We start from the raw sequence: 23511 nt of genomic DNA, 5'->3' as shown, positions 1-23511 counted from the left end.
TAGATGTATGCTGTGTGTCTAAAAACCAAACACACCTCCATGAAAATATATGAACACACTTTCATAAATAGTCCCAAAAGTCAGTGGGATTTACAGCTATGAGCCACAACATTAAAACCACTGACAGGTGGAGTGAATGACATTGATCATCTTGTTATAATGCAGTGTCACATGATCAAGTTAAACCAGATTTATACTCCATCTCTTGACAAAGAGATCTTGACAAAGATCTGCACTTGTGGGATTTTTCAAGTATTTTAAGAGAAAGATGTACTTTGGGTGGAAAAACAAATTTAAAACCACAAGATCCTAGAAATTCATGGACAGAAAGTAGTATTTTTGGAGGAAATAAACCTTTAAAATCCCAAGTATTTGTTGTATTTTGGGTAAAATAAGCATTTAAAACCATAAAATTTCTGGACATTTTAGTTGCAATAAACCTTTAAAATTACAAGTACGTAGACAGAAAGCTGTATTTTGGGCGAAATATGCCTTTAAATTCTAAATATTTGAACAGAAAGTAAGATTTCTGGTCAGAAGACGATCCTTCTGACTTTTTTGGGTTTTAAGCAGGAGGTGTCAGAAAAGTTACCACAGGGATAACTGGCTTGTGGCGGCCAAGCGTTCATAGCGACATCGTTTTTTGATCCTTCGATGTCGGCTCTTCCTATCATTGTGAAGCAGAATTCACCAAGCGCTGGATTGTTCACCCACTAATAGGGAACGTGAGCTGGGTTTAGACCGTCATGAGACGGGTTTGTTTTACCCTACTGATGATGTGTTGTTGCAATAGTAATCCTGCCCAGTACGAGAGGACATGCACTTATTAATGTTACATCCAAAACAATTGTAAGTAATGTGAAAAAAGAAGAAGAAAATAAAACCTGTAATGCAGACTCAGCAGTGTGTAATGTGTGTGAATCGTGTCTACTGCTCATCAGGATGGGAGGTCGCAGGAGACCACATTCGCNCTGAAACATCACAAGCAAGTGTTGGATCTAACTGAGGATTCAAGGACCTGTGACCTGTCAGTTACATCCTCAGCATTCCTTGCTTTGTCTATTTTACTTGAAATTAAGAAAATAGTTTGCAAAGTGAGCACCATGCTGTATTGAAGGAGACCTGTAACTAGCCATTGACACAATAAAGTCATTAGGAAGATGTTTACTGAGCTAACCAATCCAGAGAGAAGTAGGCTCATTTTCTCATAGACTTCTATACAGTCAGACTTCCAGAGGAGTTGCCCCCTACTGGCTGTTAGAAAGAATGCAGGTATGGATCACCTTAGTTGGCTTTGCTTTTAGACCTGGAAGCTACGTCTATCTTTTATAGGCCTATACAGTCTATGGAAGAAACAAATAAAATGTAGGTAAACATGAAAAGTTTAATTGCATTTCCAAACAATGACGAGCATGTGCTATTTAAGCTCGTACTATGCTAATATTTGAGAACAAAAAAGATAAAACCTTTGTCTAGCAATCGTATTTATCTATGACAGAGCCTACTTTGAACAATAAACATCACTGGAACCATTAATGGTATCTAAACAATTGCAAATGTAAACTTGTTTAATAAACATAAATTAAGAAAAATAAAGTTTCAGAAACTTGACATATGACTTGGGTTCTGTTAAACAGTCATACTTTAAAACAAAAAAAAATGTATATAAGAATTTAATACAAGACTGCTTTAGTCTTAACATCTGTCCTAATTCTGTTCATGCTTGTAACTAAACTGGATTTACTCCATGTGTACGGAGCCCATCTGGTGACATCGATAAGAAATAAAAATAACTCGTTCCCACGTATTAGTACATCGTGGCCACGAGTCATTAATACGTGGGAACGACATAATTATTACACGGTGTTTCATCACAAGAGATCGCAGAATATCGGCATAGTTCATTCCAAGGTTAAAATCAAATCAAATCAAATCAAAATGCTCCATGTTTCATGCAAGTACGCCCGTTATCCTTCATCAACAGCTGGTATGACCGCACTGTGAAATTTGCTCCACAACTTCTCTTGTTTCTTCATATTAGTAATACGAGGCCACAATTTAATGATGTCGTTCCCACACATTAATATCTCGTGGCCACGAATTACTAATGCGTGGGAACGAGTTATTTTTATTTCTTATCGATGTCACCAGACGGGCTCCGTACATGTGACAACAATCAAAATGAATTTTATGGTCTCCAAGAATTGCACAATGTAAACAGCATGTAAACAATAAGAAGCTGTATTTAAGAGCTGTAAGAAAAGCAGCAGATTGACTTATTGCAGGGTTTAAACAGAACATAAACATACCAGAACCTACCAGGACTGGTTGCTGGAACACACACCAGTCAGGTCTATGTGTGTGAGTGTGTCTCTAATAATGCCTTATTCACTGCGTAGTCGCTCATCGTGCCTTTTTCTTGTCTGTCTTTGACTCCTTGCTCAGATGAGGGATGGGCAGAATGTAAGGTGAGGCCGCCGTGCTCAGAGAAGGATTACTTCCAGATCCACACAGCCTGCGACAGCGAAGGGAAGGTCAGCAGCACCCGCATGTTTCACATTTCACCTTTTTGCCTGCACAAGGACAGACAGGCTTACTTACAAACACGTATTTAATAAAGTGTAAAACATAAGTTTCATCTCCCAGCACATAGACCAGAAACATGGAGGATGTAAATGAAGTAAATCAGATAAAGAAAGTGAGAAGGGACACATTTTTATTAGTAGAAATGAACAAACGTGATAAATGCTTTTCCTTCCTCTAGCATTTTCAGGTTTCAGTCCAGCGTTGTCAACATGTGTTTACTAGTAAGCAGGTCTTATTGATCAGTGGAGTGGTGGGACACCATTGATAGGGCTGGTTCTCACCCATTTGCATCCTCGTGTGCTTACACTAGTCAAACTAAACAGGGAGCCACTTAGGAAACTGGCTCCACAGAGGTCAACAACTCTCCTGGGAACCTGCAATGTAGATTATAGAGGAGGATGTCACATTTAAACTGATCATACACAGGAAAATGTCTGTCAGCTCTCAGGGCATTATATAAGAAACAAGAGACTCACAATGTGATGAGAAAGGACAGTGATGAATTGCTTTGTGGGCACTTTGCATGTAATCTGATCCTGAACTGACTTCATTGGCGTTCATCCTTGACCTTCACCTGGTTTGATCCACATTTCTGAAAGTGCTGATTAAGAATGATTATTGTTAAGGAACAGAAGATACCTCAGTTGTTGATGGTGGTGTTTGTTGCCCCTAGTCGTATAACCATCTGTGGTTTCTCTGTTCCAGACGCAGGTGCTGTATCGTTGGGTGGAGCCAAAGATTTGTGTGGAGAACATCACGGGGGCCATGGAGCTGCCTGCGACGGGGCAGAGGGAACCCTGCCCTCCCTGCAATCCAGGCTACTACAACAGCAACGACTCCACCTGTCTGCCCTGCCCACCTGGAACCCACTCTGACGGCACCTATGGTAAACCTGCTCATACTGGCTGCTGTGTTGATATAATCACAGCTTTCAGTCTGGAGTCATCAACACGTTGTTCTTCTAATGGTGCTCCACGGTCATACAGCTCCACACAGTCACGTGTGCATCAGTCATAAATTACAAAATAATGCTTTTTTGTAGCACATGCATACAGAGCTGCACATGTACATGTTGTAATTGTTGTATTTAGTGAAAATTTGAAATAAAATGTGACAAAAACAGCATGCAATTCTTACATTTGACACTTAGAAATTAAGCAGATGGTAAACCAGAACATCACCAACATTTTTTCATCTGTTCATTGTGTCATTATCAACATTTCCTGAAAATCTGTTCATGACTTTTCAAGTTATCTTGCTAACAAACCAACCAACCAACCAACCAACCAACAAACAAACAAACAGATAAACGCCGGCTAAAACATAACCTCCTTGGCGGAGGTAATAAATGATCAAGTAATAAAAGCAAAACTCATCATGGTGATGCTGAGGATGCGGAGGCGACAAAGGGAAGTAAAAACACAAGCAACACACAAGAGAAATAGATTTCAAAATGAAACAGAAGGTAACAGAAAAGGGATGTGGAAGGTACACAGACAAACCGGGAGAAACACGAGCAGGAAGTCACAAGAGACGTGGAAGGAAAACACACAGTAAGATTTCTAACAAAACCCAAAGACAACACGTCTCTACATCTGGCCACATAGTGATCGGCCCTATTCACCATCATGAATGAAATCTGATCAAAAGGCAGCCCAACTCAATAATCCACCCCTGAAAAGATGCTTCTTGTGTAAACAGAATGTTATTATAGGAAGGTAAATGAATGCATTGCCTTACCTAAATAAAGCTTTTGTGTTATCCTTGTGTGTCTACCAGCGTGTGTGGAGTGCCCTGCAGGTACAGAGCCAGTGTTAGGTTACGAGTATAAATGGTGGAACGTGCTGCCCTCTAACATGAAGACTTCCTGCTTCAACGTGGGCAACTCCAAATGTGATGACATGAACGGTAAGCACATGAACACTTGTGGTACTGGAAATGTTCACACTGTGCAAACTCATTTACAGCCAAGTTAGAGTCAAATGTGATAGATTTCAATGTACGCAAGGAGAACATGTGTTTCCATACTGTGTGTATTGTCCATCCCATAAGAACGTAGATGTATGCTGTGTGTCTAAAAACCAAACACACCTCCATGAAAATATATGAACACACTTTCATGAATAGTCCCTAAAATCAGTGGGATTTACAGCTATCAGCCACAACATTAAAACCACTGACAGGTGAAGTGAATGACATTGATCATCTTGTTATAATACAGTTTTACATGATCAAGTTAAACCAGATTTATACTCCATCTCTTGACAAAGATCGTGTGTGATATGGTTCACCTACATGCACTTGTTCATGTTACATCCAAAACAATTGTGAGTAATGTGAAAAAATAAAAAACAAATAAAACCTGTAATGCAGACTCAGCAGTGTGTAATGTGTGTGAATCGTGTCTATTGCTCATCAGGATGGGAGGTCGCAGGAGACCACATTCGCAGCGGAGCAGGCAGTTCAGACAATGACTATCTCATCCTCAGCTTGCATGTGCCCGGCTTCAAGTAAGTTTGTTTTGGTAGCTGTGTAGGAAAATCTGTCTGAACAATGTCAAACAGTGTAGTAAGTAGTGTTTGCGTGTAGGCTCATGTTCACCGTGTATCTACTAATGCTCAGCTGGGGTTTGTGTTTCATGGCAGGGTCCCAGCCTCACTTTCAGGGATGACCGGCAGCGAGTTTGGCCGGATAACCTTTGTGTTCGAGACCATCTGCTCTGCCGACTGTGAGCTCTACTTCATGATGGTGTGTGCTTGATCGTGTGTTTGTTTGGAGCAGAGGGTAGAGATTAGGTGACTGATTTCACCACTGAGCCAGAATAGCCAGGCTGTGTCACTGAGGTCCAGTTTATGACAGTGTTGTGCATACTGTTGCTCAGTAACCCATGTTTCTTTGTTTCCCTGGCACGCCCCCTGCAGGATGTGAACAGGAAGAGCACCACGGTGGTGGAGTCCTGGGAGGGCAGTAAGGGCAAACAGTCGTATTTACACAGCATGACTAGAAACGCCTCTGTCACGTATACGTGGGCCTTCCAGAGGACGAACCACGCTCTAGATGTGAGTAAAAACACATTCATGTAATGATCCTCTGCTGTCTGCTGTATACTGCAATATTTATGACTTATAATTTAATACATATTTCAAGACTACACAAAACTTGACAAAAATACTTCTCACAGTACAAAGCACAAAAATATCCACAACAACCTAACAGTACAATAAGACAACATGTTAGCATTTAGCTTCAAGCTGCAAGTACCGAGCTGCTAGCATGGCGCTAATGTTTGTTAATAGCTGTATCTTTCTCAATTTTTTTTTCAAGTTTTGTTTCTAGTTGTCTTCATTTTTGGGCTGTTTAACATAAAAGAACTGAAAATAAATCTGTGACTAATATGTATATAAAACGAAAAAGTAAAAGCATGTAAAAACTCAAGAGAAAGGTAAAAATGAATGCACTTTACCTGAAGAACATATCTCATGTGTAGGTTCGTCGTTACGTCAGTGACATGGTGAAGCTCTACTCCATCAGTGTGACAAACGTTCTGGATGGGGTGGCGTCAGCGTGTCGGGCCTGTGCTCTGGTACCACAGAACTCGCAGCGGGCCGGCTCCTCCTGTGTTCCCTGCCCGGCCGGGTTTTACATCGACAGAGACACAAACCGATGCCAGGAGTGCCCACCCAACACACACCTGGCAGGACGACACACTTACGGCCAGGACGCCTGCGTTGTATGTGGACCTGGAAGCATCAGCAACAAGGTGGAAAGACCTGCTCTCATTCTTCCTCACTCTGGGATAGGATTTTCAGACATTAGTGCCAAAACCTCACCTGAGTTTAGCCACTTGTTCTAATGCATTACTTCAAAAAAGATATAGTAATTTTGCGAAATAGACATCTGATTATGTAACAGAGGAAGCCAATGTTCTAAAATGTCAATCATCTATCTGAACCGTCCAGCAGGTTTGAAAGTCATGTTATCTTTTAAATATCACCAAAGTTAGACCATTTGTCTGAGCCAAAAACCTAAAGAAATCATCTGATTTTCAACTTTCTGATGATCCTTGAACTGCTCATCTGTGACACGTTGGTCTGTTAGAAACATTGACCAAATCTATGCTTTAAATCAGGACATCTATCAAAATCACTTTATTTACATGTTTGTGTGCCAAAAATAAGTCATTTTCTCTAAGTAGGTTCTTTTAAAAATATAAAAATGAAAAATTGCATTCCTTAGTGCAACTGGGAAGCCATTAATGACTCAGTTGCACCTGACAATCATGTGACAAAAACTCTGTGAATTTTGGCTGACCTGGTTTGAGCTGCAGGCTGTGCTCCACAGAGCAAAGAGGAGACAAGTATGGTCAGAAATTTAAAACAGAACAGGATTGCTCAAGCAATCTGACAGTTAGCATTAGTTATCATTATCATTAGCAGTTATTAAAAATTGTCGTCCAATCTGATAGTTTCTGGTGAGTAGTTGAGAGTTCATGTGTTTCCTTTTGTTTCAGGAACATTCGCGTTGCTATAGCGACTGCTCCTTCACCCACACTGACAACAACCGTACGCTGACCTTTGACCTCAGCCCGCTGAGCGACGTGGCCTCGCTGACCATCGGGCCGAGTTTCACTTCTAAAGGCACAAAATATCTTCACCTGTTCAACATCAGCCTGTGTGGCCACGAGGTGATTCACTCATTCCTGATTTCATGTTAGCTATTTGTTAGCATGTTTTAGCGTCAGTCACATTCCTAATATGATATATCATTATATCTTATTGTCCTGTTTTATCCTTAGCCATCTTTTTACCGGATACTTTTTTTTGTTGTTATTTGTAAATTGGTGACATGAGGACTCAGACTGGCTGTTATTTTTATTTTGTTTTAGGAATAAAATAAAATAAAGTGTAAATAGAACTGATTATTATTGTTGGATCCAATTATTATGACTATTATTTTGCATATATTACATTTTTCCTGAAAATGCCAGTATTAAGTCTTTTGGAAAATATTGTGTGACACATTAGACGTATTTAATATTCCAGTAATTTGATAAACTCACAGTTTCGGTATCTTGTCATAAAGGTCCAACAGCGGAAAATGTGAAAACAAATCAGATTTTTTCATGCAGATCTGTCACTTGTTGATAAACATCAAGCGTAACTACAGCAACTGACAGATCATTTTCATGCTGTCCGTACGTGCTTGTCTTCTCAGGGGAGGAGAGCTGCTATCTGCACTGATAATGTCACTGACGTGTCCAGCAAAGACGACCAGAGCGACTCGGCTCAGTTCGTCAACTCGGTGGACAGCTTCATCTGTCAGTCAACCATCATCCCAGCTGATGGGCGGGGCTTCAGGATGGCCATTTCCTCCCAGTCCATCGGCCTCGCAGACACTTTCATCGGTAGGACACTGGTATAACTCGTAGCTGTGTGATAATCAGCTGGTAAAAACCGCTTCAACGTGTCTGTCTTTGTTTTTTAGGAGCTACAGTCGACACCGTTCTCAATGGGGTGAACGCTAAACCTGACCTTTTCCCAGAAAATTCAAAGGACATTCCAGACATCAACTTCTTCTACAGGTACAGACAGAAAGACAGAGGCAGTGATTGCATGTTTCAGTTGTGTTTAAGTCCTAAAAATGTCTTTACTTTTCTTCAGGTCAATGCAGGCAACAGCTTCATGTGATCAGGGTCGGAGTTCAGTCATTACAGTTCGCTGTAACCCAGAGAAATCTGAACGAGGAGAGCTGTCTGTTCCCAGGTGGGTGTCATCATCTGACAGCATTTGATTTTCACTTGTATTACTTTGGCTACATTACTTAAATAAATGAATGAATTTAAGTCTGTTACCAACAGCTATTTTACTTATTTATTAATCTGCTATGTATTTTCTCTTTTGTTCTTTTTAAAAAAACATCCAAAAAGCAACTAACAGTTCAAATCAAAAATACGTATGATAGATGTATATAATTTACATAATTGTCTAATTTATGTAATTATCAGGGAAAGCAGCAAATCTTCACATTTCAGACATTAAAACCATCTAATTTTGGACATTGTGCTTCAAAAATTACAGATTTTTTTTTTTTTTTTTACTAAATTAATTGAATAATCATTGTAGCTTTAAAGTGTATTCTAAACTAAAACTAAACTAGATTATGTATGAAAATGAGAGGAAACTCTGTGTATGGATGTGTGTGTGTTTGCACAGCTCCTGTCCAGCAGGAACATGTGATGGGTGTACGTTTCACTTCCTGTGGGAGAGCGCCAGCGCCTGTCCACGCTGCACTGAGGACGACTACCACCAGATAGAAGGAGCGTGCAAAGGAGGCATCCAGGTAGCAAACACAGAGAATCTGCAGACTTTGTGTTACATTTCTGATAAATCATCTGTGGAGAGTCTGAGATACTCACACTGACTCACACACATGTCACAGTGTTGTATGACAGTACTTGCAGAGGCCTGTTATTGCTGCACTGATACTTGGATTCATTGAGTCAAATTATTGATATGTTGATGTATTACATTTTTCAATTTTTTAGAATAATTAAAGAGCCTGTATGAAACACCAAGGCAGTTACCGAGCCAAATCACAAAAACTATAGTGTGCAAGTGTTAAATTTATTTCTAACATTGTCACTTACAGTAAAATTATCAATTTTAAACTGATTAAATAAAGGATTGAGCTTTATTCTTTCTGTTTGTTGTGCAGATGTCACTGCAGTAGAAAAAAGCTTTTTTTTTCCTCATGTAAAACACAACGAAAAATATCCATCCATCCATTATCTATACACTGTTTAATCCTCACTAGGGTCGTGGGGGGCTGGAGTCTATCCCAGCTGACTCAGGGTGAAGGCAGGGGACACCCTGGACAGGTCACACTTAGAGACAGACAACCAAGCACACTCACATTCACACCTACGGACAATTTAGAATCACCAATTAACCTCAACATGTTTTTGGACTGTGTGGGAGGAAGCTGGAGAACCCAGAGAGAACCCACGCTGCACGGGGAGAACATGCAAACTCCGCACAGAGAGATCCCGGGTGTCCTCACCGGGACACGAACCGGCGACCTTCTTGCTGCGAGGCGACGGTGCTAACCACCGAGTCACCTTGCAGCCCCACACTAAAATCATTTACATCTGTTTACTAAATGAAAGGAAGAACTTTCACAAGGTCACAGTTGCATAAATGAAGTTAGTTAAAATCTTAATGTAATCTAATGTGGGCTTTTATAAATACCGTCATCAACAGGAAACTCTGTACGTGTGGAATGAGCCCAAGTTGTGCACCAAAGGTGTGTCACTGCCTCCTCGAAGCTCCGCCCCCTGCGAGGCCATCGCTCTGTGGCTGAAGGTTGGGGTTGGAGGCGGGGCCTTCGTGGCCGTGCTGCTCATCTCCCTCACCTGCTATTTCTGGAAGAAAAACAAGAGGTGAGAGTCACCGACCACACACAGCATCCGTCTCAATCCAGACCAACATGCTCATTAGGATTACCTTAAATTGTTATTTAAAGGTAAAGATGTCAGCATCTGTGCAAAGGATCACATTCTCTTGAGGCCTACGGGCCGTAATGGCAGGTTCAGCCATGTAAGCAGCAGGAGTCACATCAGGCACTTTTAGTGTCTTGTGTTTTATTCTGTGGTTTCTAAACTTATTGCCTTGAGACCTAAAGTCTAAATCTATTTGTGACCTTTTATGGTGTCTGTTGTCTCAAAACATAACCTGTTGGTAACGAGTCATCTCAGTCATTTTCATCTTAGAATCTCTTGGATTTGTCTTTGTGTAAATCCTACTTTAGAAAAGGAAAAATTGAGGAGCTTCACTTTCATTTTTGTTTTAAATTAAGGAAATAATTACGAAAAAAAAAATAATTTGGCACAAAAGTCATGTTTTGAGGAAGAAAATAATTTTTTTCTTGAATTAAGTCAAATGTTTATGGAAAAAAAAAATTTTTTCTAGAACAAGGTTATAAATGTCAAACATACTTGGTAATATTTCAAAAATAAAAATTTGAAAAATTGCGACACAATTGTAATATTTTCAAGGAGAAAACGTGTTTTTTCTAGAACAAATCCAAATATGTTACATGAAAAAGTGATATTTCAAGACAAAATACATCGTGTACAAAGCGCTGTTTTTCATAATTCACAAAATAAAGTGTAATAACGGTATAAAGGTTTTTTATTACTGGCAAGCACTTCATTGTCATGATGAATGATAATGATGAACATGATGTATGAGTCAATAACTGAATGATACACTGTCTCCTGGTCACTGCTGTCAGGCTGGAATACAAGTACTCGCGTCTGGTGATGTCTGCCAACAAGGAGTGTGAGCTGCCAGCTGCAGACAGCTGTGCCCTGGCTGAAGGAGAGGAGCCTGATGATGATGTGGTCTACTCCCATAAACCCTCCCTGCTGGGCAAACTCCGAGCCATCGCCAACAAGGTGGGTACAAGCTTCTTATGGCAAAGTTTGGTACGCTGCTTCACTCTCATTGACTGTCAGTGTGTAGACTTTCCATGCAGTTCAGTTATAATCCTGTTTGCCCAGCACTGCACAGCAAATAACCTTGTGGCTCATGTATCAGTGCAAAGTCTCCCAAGTCTTTTTTAATCATATACACTGAAGGTGCACCAAAAGCATTATTACAGTCATGACAACAGTATCTCCACCAGTCTTTTGGGTGACATTACTTTCAGATAAGGTTATCACTTGTAGTCACTGTGTATAAAGTGTACTAAAGACTACCAAACTGGATTGTAATTGAAAGAGAGGAGGGGCAGTATCAGTGGACCACAAGTGTCAAACATTTACTTGCAGTGTAGTAACAAATATCATGTCTAACGATCTAAATCTAATAAAGTTCTATCTAATATCTGTGCCTCAGCATGAAGATGGAGAGAGCAGCGAATCAGTGCAGCTCAACTCCTCCCAGTCTGATCGATGGGTCCTGGGATAATCTGATGCCAGCAGACAGAGAGTGAGACCAGAGCTGAGTGACGGAGGAACAGTCTGGCAGTGATAGTGTCACTGTCCACCTCCCTGTGTCCTTCGACCCCCCCTTCACTGTAGGGGAACCACTACAGACCCCAGTGCGGGGACAATCTGGACAATGGCTTTTCCTCCTCGACCCTCGAACACACGGGAGACGCAGTCCTGCTTTAACGCCATGGATGCTCTGCAGCGGAACCTGAAAGAGAAAACATGCTTTTAATGTTTTTTGTATATTTTGTATTTTTATTTGGTATGTTCTGTTCAGAGTCACGTATTTATATCAATGTTATGATGACAATTCTTTATTAAAGTCCTGTTTGGCTTTGGGATCTGTGTGTGTGGATGATTGGAGGAACAAATGTTTACGGTAAACAAGTTTTCATTCTCATTATATAACGTCTTCTGTTGAGGCCAGTTTGCAGACATAACAGGGGTTTGCACATTCTCTGCCTTCAAGCTCCTAAAAGTGCAGCACTGCATACCAGCTTTATTATTGAGCTGCAGGTGTTAGTGCCTGACTTTTTTACTTTAGATCATTTATTTCATGGGAATATATACAATATGCTTTACTAAATTTATGGTTTTGTAGCTACATTTTGACACAGATTTCCTCGACAATCATGCAACAAAAATGCAGTTAAATCACCAAAACCACCAAACATGCAGTGAACCAGATAAGATCAGCACTTTGCCTGATCTTCCATGACCCTACATCTGACATATTGTACATTGTTTTCAAAAACAGTTTATTCAGTGTTGTTATTCTGCAACTATCAGATTTATTAACAATGGATGAATAAGGGTGTTGTTTTGTTTTTTACTGCAGAATGAGTACTTTTACTTTTGATGCCTCAGGAATAAACAGGAGGAATAAATACGTCACCCCAACCTTGTTTCTGTGGCGGTAGAAGAAGTATTCAGATTAAATAACAGTAGTAATACCACAAGACTCTCTTACTTGTACAAGTAATGCATTCAGAGTCTTTCTGAAATAATAAAAGCACTCATTCTGCAGAAACCTCTGTGCCTGATGTATTAATATATTAAATTACCTAATAATCACATTGTTAGTGCTGATGCAACATGTAAGCAGCATTTTACTGCTGAAGTCAAGATTAAGTTAGCTTTTACTCATTTATGTATGCAAACTGATCACTTGATGAATCCAAATAATGAGGGAGGAAGAAAGAAAAAAACGAAAATCTGATAAATGCATTTATGTTCTTTAATATTTCATTTTGTCTGAAAATGGTGGATAGTTGCAGTTCTTCAATTTAAACCACGTGAGAAGTTTAGAGGGGAAATCATTCTTCAGTAAGGACTCATATCTCATATTAAAATGCTAGGAACCTACTGATTTAAGTTGAGTAAGATCCTCTGAAGTGTAGTGAGGGCGCACTGAAAGTTATCAAAACAGCATTTGAGCCCATGAAGATCTCCATTGAAAAAAGTTTAGTTTAAAGGTAAGATTAAATCTATGTCTGGGCAACTCAACTAAACTAATTACTTTTAATTGTGAAGTGAGTGTGGGTGTTTTTGAAGTCAACGGGAGTAAGATAAATAGCTTATGTTGCCAAATTTGTCATCGAGTGTAAAAGTGACGGAGTTTTATTTGAATTATTAACTGAAGTTCAAACTTGTACTTTTAGCAATTTTGCAATGGGACCCTGGACTGTAGTGATGTTGGCTGCAGTACCGCGGGTGACCACTGGGTGAAACTCTCAGCAACACTCACCTGGACTCACTGCAACTATTTGCCTTCATGAATTAACATTGTTGAACCTTAAACTGGTCAAAAACTCCGTGACCTATCTTAAAGCTCACATTTACCCAGTCGGTGTGGGTCTTGGCCCGGCTCGGCTCCATCTCCCCCCCCTTGGACAGTCGACGCCTCCAGTCCGGGACAGTAGCCTGTGAGCTCCGCCTCCTCCAGAGAAAACATCCTCCTCCTCCTCCTGCAGCCATCGACGAAACTTCAAAGCGGACTTCGCAGTTTGCCACCGTCGGATTTGTGTTTTTTGAAAACCGGAGAAGAGGCTCAAGCATGTGAGAGTTTCTGCGGGAGAAGCCTGAGACGATAGCGGGGAGATGAGCTCCACTGGGCTGCCAACGGTAGGAAACTGTTCCCATGATTTTTTAATTTTATTTTTTCAACCTCCTCATTTCTTTTCCGACGGCGTGGAGCTGCAAACAATCACGGCCTGAGCCCCAGAAGCCGCTGACTAAAGTGTTAGCAGATATTAGCATGTTTGCTATCAATAAAGTATAAAACTAGCAGGTTTTAAAAATGGCGCCGGTGCGGTTTTGTTTAGTTTTTTTTTGTCGGTTGTAAGTTTTGTACCAAAGTGAAGTTCAGAGCCGTGACGTTACGTCGGGACGAGGATCCCACTGAGGCTAATTAACAGCAAGTTTTAATCACAAACACATCAAACTGTCTGTTTAAGACAGAGAATCAACTCTAAATGAAATATTGTTAAACTAGACTTTCCACATAAAACGGCCTCCTGTGAGGCTGTGGGCTGGAACCAGTCAGGGGGCCAGATGGAGCCGCTGGAAGTGTCTGGGAGGAACCACAAAGCACGACTTAATACCAGGAATGTGATTATTCTGTTGCAGCATGGAGGCCACTAAAAGCTGTGTCAATAAAAGAGTTAAGAAGTCACATGCTGATACTGATGATCTGATGTGCTAATACAGCTACAGTTAGCATTCAGGTTGTTTAAATGGACACAGGTCAAAACAGTCCAGGAGAAGAGGGACAAAAGTTCACCTCCAGGCAAAACATTCAGGTTATTTACAACTTCAATATTGTAAATTGTCTGTGTGTGATGACAGTCATTCGTAATTACAGCAACTTATGATACAGTTAAATGTGATTTCATGTTATTCAGCTTCCAGTGATTTAGTGCTTTAATCATTAAGGAGGTATGATGATGTCAGTGCTGCAGACATCCTGTTGTAAAATGGAAAAATCTCCCTAATTCAAGAAAACAAAATAAAAAAACAACCTTGACATTACAGAAAAAATGTTACAGTAAAATAACTTTCAGCTGTGATGGAGTTCAGGATTCACCTGTAATAAATGATTTAATTTGGCTCATAAACTGTGACAGCTCACCAGGTGGAGGTGAGAAGAAGTGCACAGTGTGTCCATGTCGGGCTTAATTTATAATTATAATGAATTAATGGAGTTAGTGGTTTGTTGTGTTAAGTGTGAATGGGCACAACTGGGTCTCTTTGAAGACACTCGATTGAATCCTGCTGCTGTTTGAGCCTGCAGGTATTTAATAAAGTCAGAGGAAAGACTCCTACAAAGAAGTGGAAGCAATGAGATTTCAGAAATGGCTGTAACTGAAGGAGGGAAAAGCCTTTTCATATGGTGTAACATGAGCAAAGACAGCCAAATAATTTGTATGTGAACACTCAGTGTCTCCAAAGAAACTAAAAAAAAACCAAACTGTATCTAAGAACTCTTAAATCAGTAAATGGTGTTCTTTCAGATACTCCTCTTGTCGATGAGTCATGGAGAATGAGCTCTGTGCAGGTTTTTCTTTTGGTATCAAGTGACAAAAGTTGTAGCATGATGTGTTGAAAATGAATCTGCTTTACTTTAAGTTACACATCCTGCAGTGTTACTACACATCACACAGCAAACAAGCTGGTGGAGCCAATGTTTTAAAACCACAAACTTTATCAGATAAATGATGTGTGCGGCTGCTCTGTGGTGCGGTGGTATCGTTGCCTCGCAGCAAGAGGGTCGCCAGTTCGCGTCCCGGTGAGGACATCCGTGATCAATCTGTGTGGAGTCTCCATGTTCTCCCCGTGCAGCGTGGGTTCTCTCCGGGTTCTCCGGCTTCCTCCCACACAGTCCAAAAACATGTTGAGGTTAATTGGTGATTCTAAATTGTCTGTAGGTGTGAATGTGAGTGTGCTTGGTTGTCTGTCTCTAAGTGTAGCCCTGTGATAGACTGGTGACCTGTCCAGGGTGTCCCCTGCCTTCACCCTGAATCATCTGGGATAGACTCCAGCCCCCCCATGACCTTAGTGAGGATTAAGCGGTGTATAGATGATGGATGGATGATGTGTGCTTCAATGTCGACTGCATGCTCTGGTCACCTTTTTCCCTTTGCAGTGATTACAAACAGTTCTTGAGTTTGCTCTTCTTAATCATTATTCCTATTATTAAGAACACAATTAATAGGAATAAGAAGACAGATGAAAAGTTGCCACTGCTGCCTTCCTCCATGGAGGCTTGGATTTGTTCTTCTGTTCTGTTTTACAGTGTTTTGGGTTTGTTTTTTTGTTTTTTTTTTCCCTGATCTTTGAGGTAAAGTGAGTGAAGTTTATGAGATTGCACCGCTACACATCAGTGGTGATGCGAGAACAGCATGTGGTATCTTTGGTAAAGTGAATTAGTGATTAATCAGCACATGCATGAATCAGTAACAGCCTAATTTTACACATTAATGCCTCCAAGCCTTCAGAAATACTATTTTTGGGGGAGCTCGTGTCTTATTAAGAGTAACCAAACTCCTCCTGTCTCCTCTGTAGCTCACACACTGCCGTTATTGTCTTCCTTATGTCCTCCAACTGTTGTCTTCTCCCTGTCCTGTCCATGTTCAGTGATTCACATGATCAACAGTGAGAACTTTCCTCCATTTAAACAGGCTGATGACAATCGAACACTCCTGTGAAACTAATTGAAAACAGTAGTTTGTTTGAAACATTAGCACAGTCTACTAATCGATCAGCTCTTGAGTAAATCCATCAAACATGAATCAGCTCTTTTCACAGCTTCTTTCTTTCATTGCTTCAAAAACCAAAAGCAGGTAACTCTCAGCCATGTCTATGCACTAAAATTAAAACAACAGTTACACTTAGCTGAATATATTTAAGGTAATTAATTTATTCAAAAGTTACACAAATATAAATGAAGACTTTGACCTCTAGATAAAGAATATATAGTGTGGCTTAATAGTAACTGAAAATACTCCCCAGTATTACTGATGGAGTGAGGAACCTTAAACCCTGGCTGTGTCGTCTGTCCCTACTGGCTGTGACGTTTAAAGTATTTCCTCTGAGTAATGTCACTTCCCACTCCCGTGTTGTGAATTTTGATGTCAGAGTAACCAGGGAGAACACTTTACCAGCACTCAGAACCAGATTTAGAAAAACAAATGCTTGTTGTATTAACAGGGTGTATTCTTTGTGTGTCACAGGTACATTACTAGAGCGTCTTTGTTCTCCTGCTTGTTGAAGTGGTAAGTTTATCTCCTCTTTGTTGTGATGCGGTTTGAGGCGAGACGCTGCAGGCAACAACATGTTTATTATTAACGCGCTGATTAATTTTGTGATTTTATGCTATTGTGCTTCCGTAGCATGTTGTTGAAAACGTCCAAAATATACATGAAGGTGTTTATTTTACGAAACGTTGATGCAAATTAGTGTATTTTATGTATGTTTATTATTTATGCCTCCTTTACATATTTCAGCATATTTCAGAAAAGCTGTAAGGCAGAAATTAATTCTCTTTATATAAGTCATCAAATGTTAAGTTTCATTTAGTTCAAATATTATGTGTTAATAGTGGTTTTGATTAGAAATATACTGCATTTTTTAAAAGACTCTGAGCCATAAATCTCCACTTCAGCCATATTTAAATACGCCAAACTTTCCGGTTTCAGTATTCTGAAGGTTTTTGCAAAGAGGTTTGGTTGTATATCAGTTCTAGCCTCATTTATACAGTGGTGGAAGAACGTTTTAGATCCTTTATTGAAGTGAAAGCACCAACACAGGGATACAACAATCTTGCATGAAAGAATCCCACTTAAAGAAAAGTACATAAGCAACAAAATGTAGTCAAAACTTTAAAGTAAAAGTTCTGGTTCTGTCCCTCTGATTGATATATTATTACATATGACATGATTAGATTATTAATGCAGCATCATTTTACTTTAAAACACTGGTACAGGTAAAGCTATAGGTTGAAGATGTCACCTTATTCAGCCGTCCTCTCAGTGTGACTGTTTACAACTAATGTGACATAACTGGCATCAGAGTGGTTTGTGAAAAAACTCCAATTGTAGTCATTTATTTTAATGTCAACAGAACAGACTGTATGCAAAAAAAAGTTCAAATTAGTGCTGAAATTCTGCATATCATGGCTTTACTCCAGAACATTCCCCAAAGTTGACTAACCAGAGTCAATAACAGTAACAGAAAATCTCAAAGATGGAGTGAAACAGGGCAAAGCAGCATGAAGAAGTTTCCTCTCGGAGACGTACCCTTACTCTCATCTTTTGTGCTCACATGAAAGACATTTTCAACCAATAGCTGTCAAAATGAAATGTTTTCAGCTGATCGCTTATGTTATGACACCTATTTTTTGTATCACAGTTCTTCTGAAAAGGGAGAGGGAAGTTTGCATATCTCCATTTCTCACTCCATAAATCAAAATAATGTGAACTGGCAGAGGGGGAAAAAAATGATTGCCACATATTTCAGACACAAAATTCTCTAAAATCCCAAAAAATAACTAAGCACGTTTGCTCAAGTAGTGTACTTAAAAATCATTTTAATTTACTTGTACCAGTGTTTTTACGTGAAATGATGCTGCATTAATAATCTAATCATGACATATGCAATAATCTATCAGTCAGAGGGACCGAGACAGGACTTTTACTTTCAAATTTTGACTACATTTTGCTGCTTATGTACTTTTCTTTAAGTACTATTTTTTTCATGCAGGATTGTTGCATCGCTGTGTTGGTGCTTTCACTTCAATAAAGGATCTAAACCATTCTTCAGTGCGAAAGACTTCATCATTCAGTTCTATGTGTTATTAAACCATGATATTATCTTTAATGTTTTTTACAGTAACTCTCGGTTCAATCATGGCTCGCGGCTGCATCTGCTGTGTGAAATACATGCTCTTCCTCTTCAACCTCCTCTTCTGGGTAATTGCGCCACACTCACCGAGTCTCAACAGTGTTGTCTAGATGTTTGCATGAATCAGCAGTGAGATCAGAACACCAGTTTAAACACTTGACTATCGTTAAATCAGCAGGAAGTGTCTGAGTTTCCTGTGTGTGTTTCAGCTGGGTGGCTGTGGACTGTTGGGTGTCGGCGTTTGGCTGTCGGTTTCTCAGGGCAGCTTTGCCACCCTGTCGCCCTCCTTCCCGTCGCTCTCCGCCGCCAACCTCATCATCACCCTCGGCACTGTCGTCATGGTGACAGGTTTCCTGGGTTGCCTGGGTGCCATCAAGGAGAACAAGTGCCTGCTGCTGAGCGTGAGTACGCTTAAATACCAACTGATTAGGTTGCACCAACAACGCTTAATTGATGGTGGGATTAACGATAATTGGAGTTTAGGTTGAACTCTAAGCAGTTTTTGCACATTTTAACTGTGTCATACTGCAGAAGGTTGCCGGTTCGCAGGCACCGGGATCTTTCTGCGTGGAGTTTGCATGTTCTCCCCGTGCAGCGTGGGTTCTCTCCAGGTTCTCCGGCTTCCTCCCACAAGTCCAAAAACATGTTGAGGTTAATTGGTGATTCTAAATTGTCCGTAGGTCTGAATGTGAGTGTGCTTGGTTGTCTGTCTCTAAGTGTGGCCCTGTGATAGACTGGTGACCTGTCCAGGGTGTCCCCTGCCTTCACCCTGAGTCGGCTGGGATAGACTCCAGCCCCTCACGACCCTGGTGAGGATTGAGCGGTGTATAGATAATGAATGAATGGATGGATGGATGGATAGATGGTGCAACCCAGCAACATTGCATTTCATTGTCAGTTTTATTTCACTTCTGTTGTGTTCAAATGGAATGGGAATTATGAGTACTTGAACAACTTTAGAGCAAAATCCTAGCATTAAACCACACACTCATCTTTGAGCAGGGAGGTTATATTTATGTTTTGTATTATCACAAAGCAACATTTGTGCTTTAAAGATGTGTCTACTCATGTTTATGCTTTTTTAATGCGATTATCTGACACTTTCATTCTTTTATCAGTTCTTCATCGTTCTGTTGATCATCCTCTTGGCCGAACTCATCCTCCTCATCCTCTTCTTTGTGTACACCGACAAGGTAAGACTGCGCTAAGGAACGTTCACATTTATCAATGATCCTCTCCTTCTGTAGCTCAGCGTGCCTACATGTCCCATAATGCACTGCTCTACCTCTGTCTGCCCAGGTGAGTGAAAATGCCAGACGGGACCTAAAAGAAGGTCTGGTTCTGTACAACACGGACAACAACGCTGGCCTGAGGGATGCATGGAACACGATTCAGGGAGAGGTACATTAAACACACATCACATTAAAGGAGAGTCGCAGGTTCACTCTCTTGTTTTGTTGCATTTTGTGTTCCTAGTTTTTGCCATTTCATAGTTTATCAAGTGCTTTTACTCTGTTTAATCCAATTTCAACTTTATTATCTTCCCAAAGTACACTTCCCTCAGCTTTAGGCCAGTTATGCATCTCAAAATGATTGACCCGTTTCTTCTGTCCTGCATGTTTTCCAGTGGAGGTGTTGTGGCGTGATGAACCACAATGATTGGTACACTGCCCTGCATGAAAACGTGGTTCCTGACCGCTGCTGCCAGCAGATTTTCCCGGGCTGTGGACGCAATGCTTCCAATGCCTTCTGGACACGGGTTAGTCATGACGTTAGATGTCTGGTGATGTTCTGTCATCATCTTATTGTCACTAATCTCATGAAAAGGCCAAAAACAACAATAAATTAGCATTAAGTGTTGTTTAGAGATCCAAAACCTGGCAGACTGCGTGCCAACTATTGTTGCCCAAAACATAGAAATTCGCTACTAGGGCTGCAACTAATGACTATTTGAGTTGTTGATTCATTTGTTGGTCAGTGAATGTTTCCCAAAGTCCATAAATATATCCTCAAATGTCTTGTTTTATCCACAACTCAAAGATGGTAAAAAACAACAACAAAAAACTGATATATGCAGATTTTAGAAGCTGCAATCACATAATTTAACAAAGGGGGGAGTTGAAGAAGTGACACCAATTAGCAAAATATAGAAATTCATCCATTGTTGCATCTTTAATGGCACACTGTAATGTACTCAGTGGATTCCACATAGACCACCCTGCTGCCAGAGGTGCCAAATGTACATCATCCCACTGCTGAAAATAGCTCCCAAAAATGGAGTGGTTCTTTTTGTTTGCTAAAATCTATACTGCCATCTGTTTGGGGGGGAAAAACAACAATTTGTATATATTTATGTTTTTAAACTTTAATTTTTAGTGACACCCAGAAAAGTTAAGAGTATTAGAAGACAAATACATTTTTGTGGTATTAACTGACATGACTCTGTTAAGTATTTAAATCTAGTTTTACAGTTAAAATCCATGACACGTTCCATCAGCCTCCACAGTGACATACAGCTCCAGTTATTTATCATCATCCCTATGACAAATAACAGCATTTGTTTAAGTGGGAAAACCTGTTGCTATCTGTGGACATTTTCAGTCATCCAGGTCAGGGGATAAGTGCTGAAACAAAGGCAGCTAGACTTTCTAGAAGACTTCTCATCTATAAGGTTTCTTTTCTGGTGGAGAGTCCCAGAGTTGTTGAGGTCACATGAGGTCAACTTTGTGAAGACGGCTCACAGGACTGTGTTGCCAGTGCATCGTGATAAGTGATGTCCTGGTCTGGCCCCTCTGTTTAGTGATGGTTCTTTGAATTTGATGTCGATGGTTGGAAAGAGGAGTCAGTCTTCTCTGGCCAAATGTCTCCACTGCTGTCCTCAAATGATTTATGTCCTCAATGCATTAATTGCTTACCAAACTACCAATAGAAGGAGAGATGCAACAGGAAAGCGTGCGGTCGATTAGGACCACTGAGCAACTGGTCCGGACCAGTTGACAGCACCACGGTCAGTGGATCAACTGGACAGAGCAACTGAACTGGCCACAGTCCATCTTCATCTGAAGAATAAGGGACACTCATTTGAGGACAGCAGTGTTCACAGCTTGGCCAGAGAAGACCAAATGGTTCAAAAGAGGAGGAAAATATACATCAAACTGGAAAGGCCATCAATAAACAGAGGAGGGAGCTACGACACCACTGATCATTTACTTGTAAAAAGACGTCTTGAGATCCCTCCTCAGGCAGCTACACATCCAACATCACACCTCCACTCACGAGAACCTAAAGGAACAAAAGAAAAAGTGGAGGATAAACAACAAATACACACTCACCTGCAACAGCTCTTCCATAAAGTCTTTACATGGTGTTACTTTTACAATCAGCCACCATGACCTCAATATTAAACCAATTATCAGCTATGTGGTGACAAAAGGTTAAAATGTAGAAGTTCCAAAAAAAGTAGAATTTACGGCGAAGCTGTCGCTGTAGATTTTACAAGTGTATGTAATAGTTTTACATCCATGTAGTCAGATCATTATACACAGTGGCCTACCAGCTACTTGTAACAGTACGTTCTCCTGCGTCATGTTGTCTGGAATGCAGCATTTAATTACGTTTGACGTTTAACCTTTTTCGAAAAAGTTTGTCCTCAATAAATCCATATGAAAGCAGCAGTAGCTTGATGGCTTTTGACTGGATGCCTTCTGATGATCTAATTGTTGCTGTGTGTTTTCAGGGTTGCTATGAGAAGGTAGAGGAGTGGCTGGATGACAACAAGCACCTTCTGGGAACCATCGCTATGTGTGTGTTAGTCATACAGGTGAGCAGCTGTTTACTGTCACACACATAAATCCTTGTGTATTCACTAAACAGCACTAAACAACTTTCTTTGTTTTTGTTTTTTCTTTGTCACCAGCTGCTTGGTATGGCTTTCTCCATGACGCTTTACCAACAGATCCACCGAGCAGGGAAGAAGTATGAAGCTTGAGAGGATTAACGTTTCAAACACTTAAGCCTGGGTACATAAAATATCACCTGCGTTCTTTTGTAGTAAAAAAAAATAAGTCAGTTATCACGTGTGCCACTACAGCCTTTTATCCTGCATTTTTTGTCCCTTCTTGCACCCAGTTATTGTTGTGAATAGCATTTTAAACTAGTTTTTTATGGGTAGTGTTTGTTTTTTTTGGTTATTATCACTATAATATGTAAAATGATCTGATGAGGATTGCTCTGTGACAGTCAGAATGGAGAGAAAAGACTGAAGCCTAGTCTACATGTACGTTGCTATTTTTACTTCAGTGCCTTCAAGAGCATGTCAAAGCAACAAGTGGTGATATCACAACAACTGTAAAGCCCCGCTGGCCAATCAGAAGCCTGAGAAAAGGTCATACTAGGTCCAGCAGGCTGCCAACAATGGGGCATCAAGTAAACAGGAAATCATATGTGTAAACAGGTTTCAAGTCCTGTTAGCAGCGTCAGCACCAGCACTACTTCAGCCATATCCGCCACTGCATGTAAACAAAGGAGATAACGTTGCACACTCTGATGTCACAAGGCAGACACGCAAATCTGCATTTGCATGTAAAAAAAAAAAAGGTCAAAACATATTTTTTAAAAATGCCAATGTACATGTGGATAAGGTGTGAAAATAAATAATCCAGTTGTTAAGAGCCATGCCTGTGGAAAAACAAAAAACATTAAAATAAAACAAGCATTGTGTACTAACATGTTCAATAAAGCCAGAGAGCACTATTCATTTATGAACACTCTGTTTCTGTTGTGTGATCATTACTGGCTCACTTCTGTGTTAGTTTGTTGCTGCAGTCTCTACTTTTCTTTTTAGATATTTGCTTTCTTTTATAAGCTACTGATTTGATCATCTGATTCTGCGGTGATTCACTGACAGGAGGAGGGATCTGATCTGTACTACAAACAGTGGTGAACATTTATGAGCGTTGGTCCACAGGGTTTGTTAATACTGCTCAGGTAGTAACAGGGACTCTCTGGCCTCAGGCACACATTGGTGATTTTTT

At 40.3% G+C, this 23511-nt stretch overlaps 2 protein-coding genes across 2 annotated transcripts in view; both read left to right on the top strand.

The window, feature by feature from the left end:
- The window catches only part of LOC103356658 (UPF0577 protein KIAA1324-like), a 20144-nt gene extending 8425 nt beyond the window's left edge, over positions 1-11719 (top strand). Inside the window, exons 2-16 of the mRNA XM_008280887.1 lie at positions 2400-2534; positions 3292-3472; positions 4366-4494; positions 5006-5096; positions 5232-5334; positions 5508-5645; positions 6074-6346; positions 7097-7270; positions 7801-7990; positions 8071-8167; positions 8247-8348; positions 8799-8925; positions 9846-10024; positions 10879-11041; positions 11484-11719. Coding sequence (XP_008279109.1) covers positions 2400-2534; positions 3292-3472; positions 4366-4494; positions 5006-5096; positions 5232-5334; positions 5508-5645; positions 6074-6346; positions 7097-7270; positions 7801-7990; positions 8071-8167; positions 8247-8348; positions 8799-8925; positions 9846-10024; positions 10879-11041; positions 11484-11555 — 2154 coding nt within the window. The 3' untranslated portion in view covers positions 11556-11719. The remainder of the gene's footprint in view (positions 1-2399; positions 2535-3291; positions 3473-4365; positions 4495-5005; positions 5097-5231; positions 5335-5507; positions 5646-6073; positions 6347-7096; positions 7271-7800; positions 7991-8070; positions 8168-8246; positions 8349-8798; positions 8926-9845; positions 10025-10878; positions 11042-11483) is intronic.
- Positions 11720-13520: 1801 nt separating this feature from the next.
- On the top strand, positions 13521-23244 carry LOC103356642 (tetraspanin-9). The gene is made up of 9 exons (XM_008280868.1): positions 13521-13702; positions 16810-16851; positions 18467-18546; positions 18688-18879; positions 19597-19671; positions 19778-19879; positions 20106-20237; positions 22215-22298; positions 22395-23244. The coding sequence occupies exons 3-9, from the start codon at positions 18484-18486 to the stop codon at positions 22464-22466; spliced, it is 720 nt and encodes a 239-aa protein (XP_008279090.1). The 5' UTR covers positions 13521-13702; positions 16810-16851; positions 18467-18483; the 3' UTR covers positions 22467-23244.
- The last annotated feature ends 267 nt before the right edge of the window (positions 23245-23511 follow it).

The sequence above is a fragment of the Stegastes partitus genome, unplaced genomic scaffold, assembly GCF_000690725.1.
Source record: "Stegastes partitus isolate 25-593 unplaced genomic scaffold, Stegastes_partitus-1.0.2 Scaffold212, whole genome shotgun sequence".
Lineage (NCBI taxonomy): Eukaryota > Metazoa > Chordata > Actinopteri > Pomacentridae > Stegastes > Stegastes partitus.
This window is presented reverse-complemented; position numbering and strand designations above follow the sequence as displayed.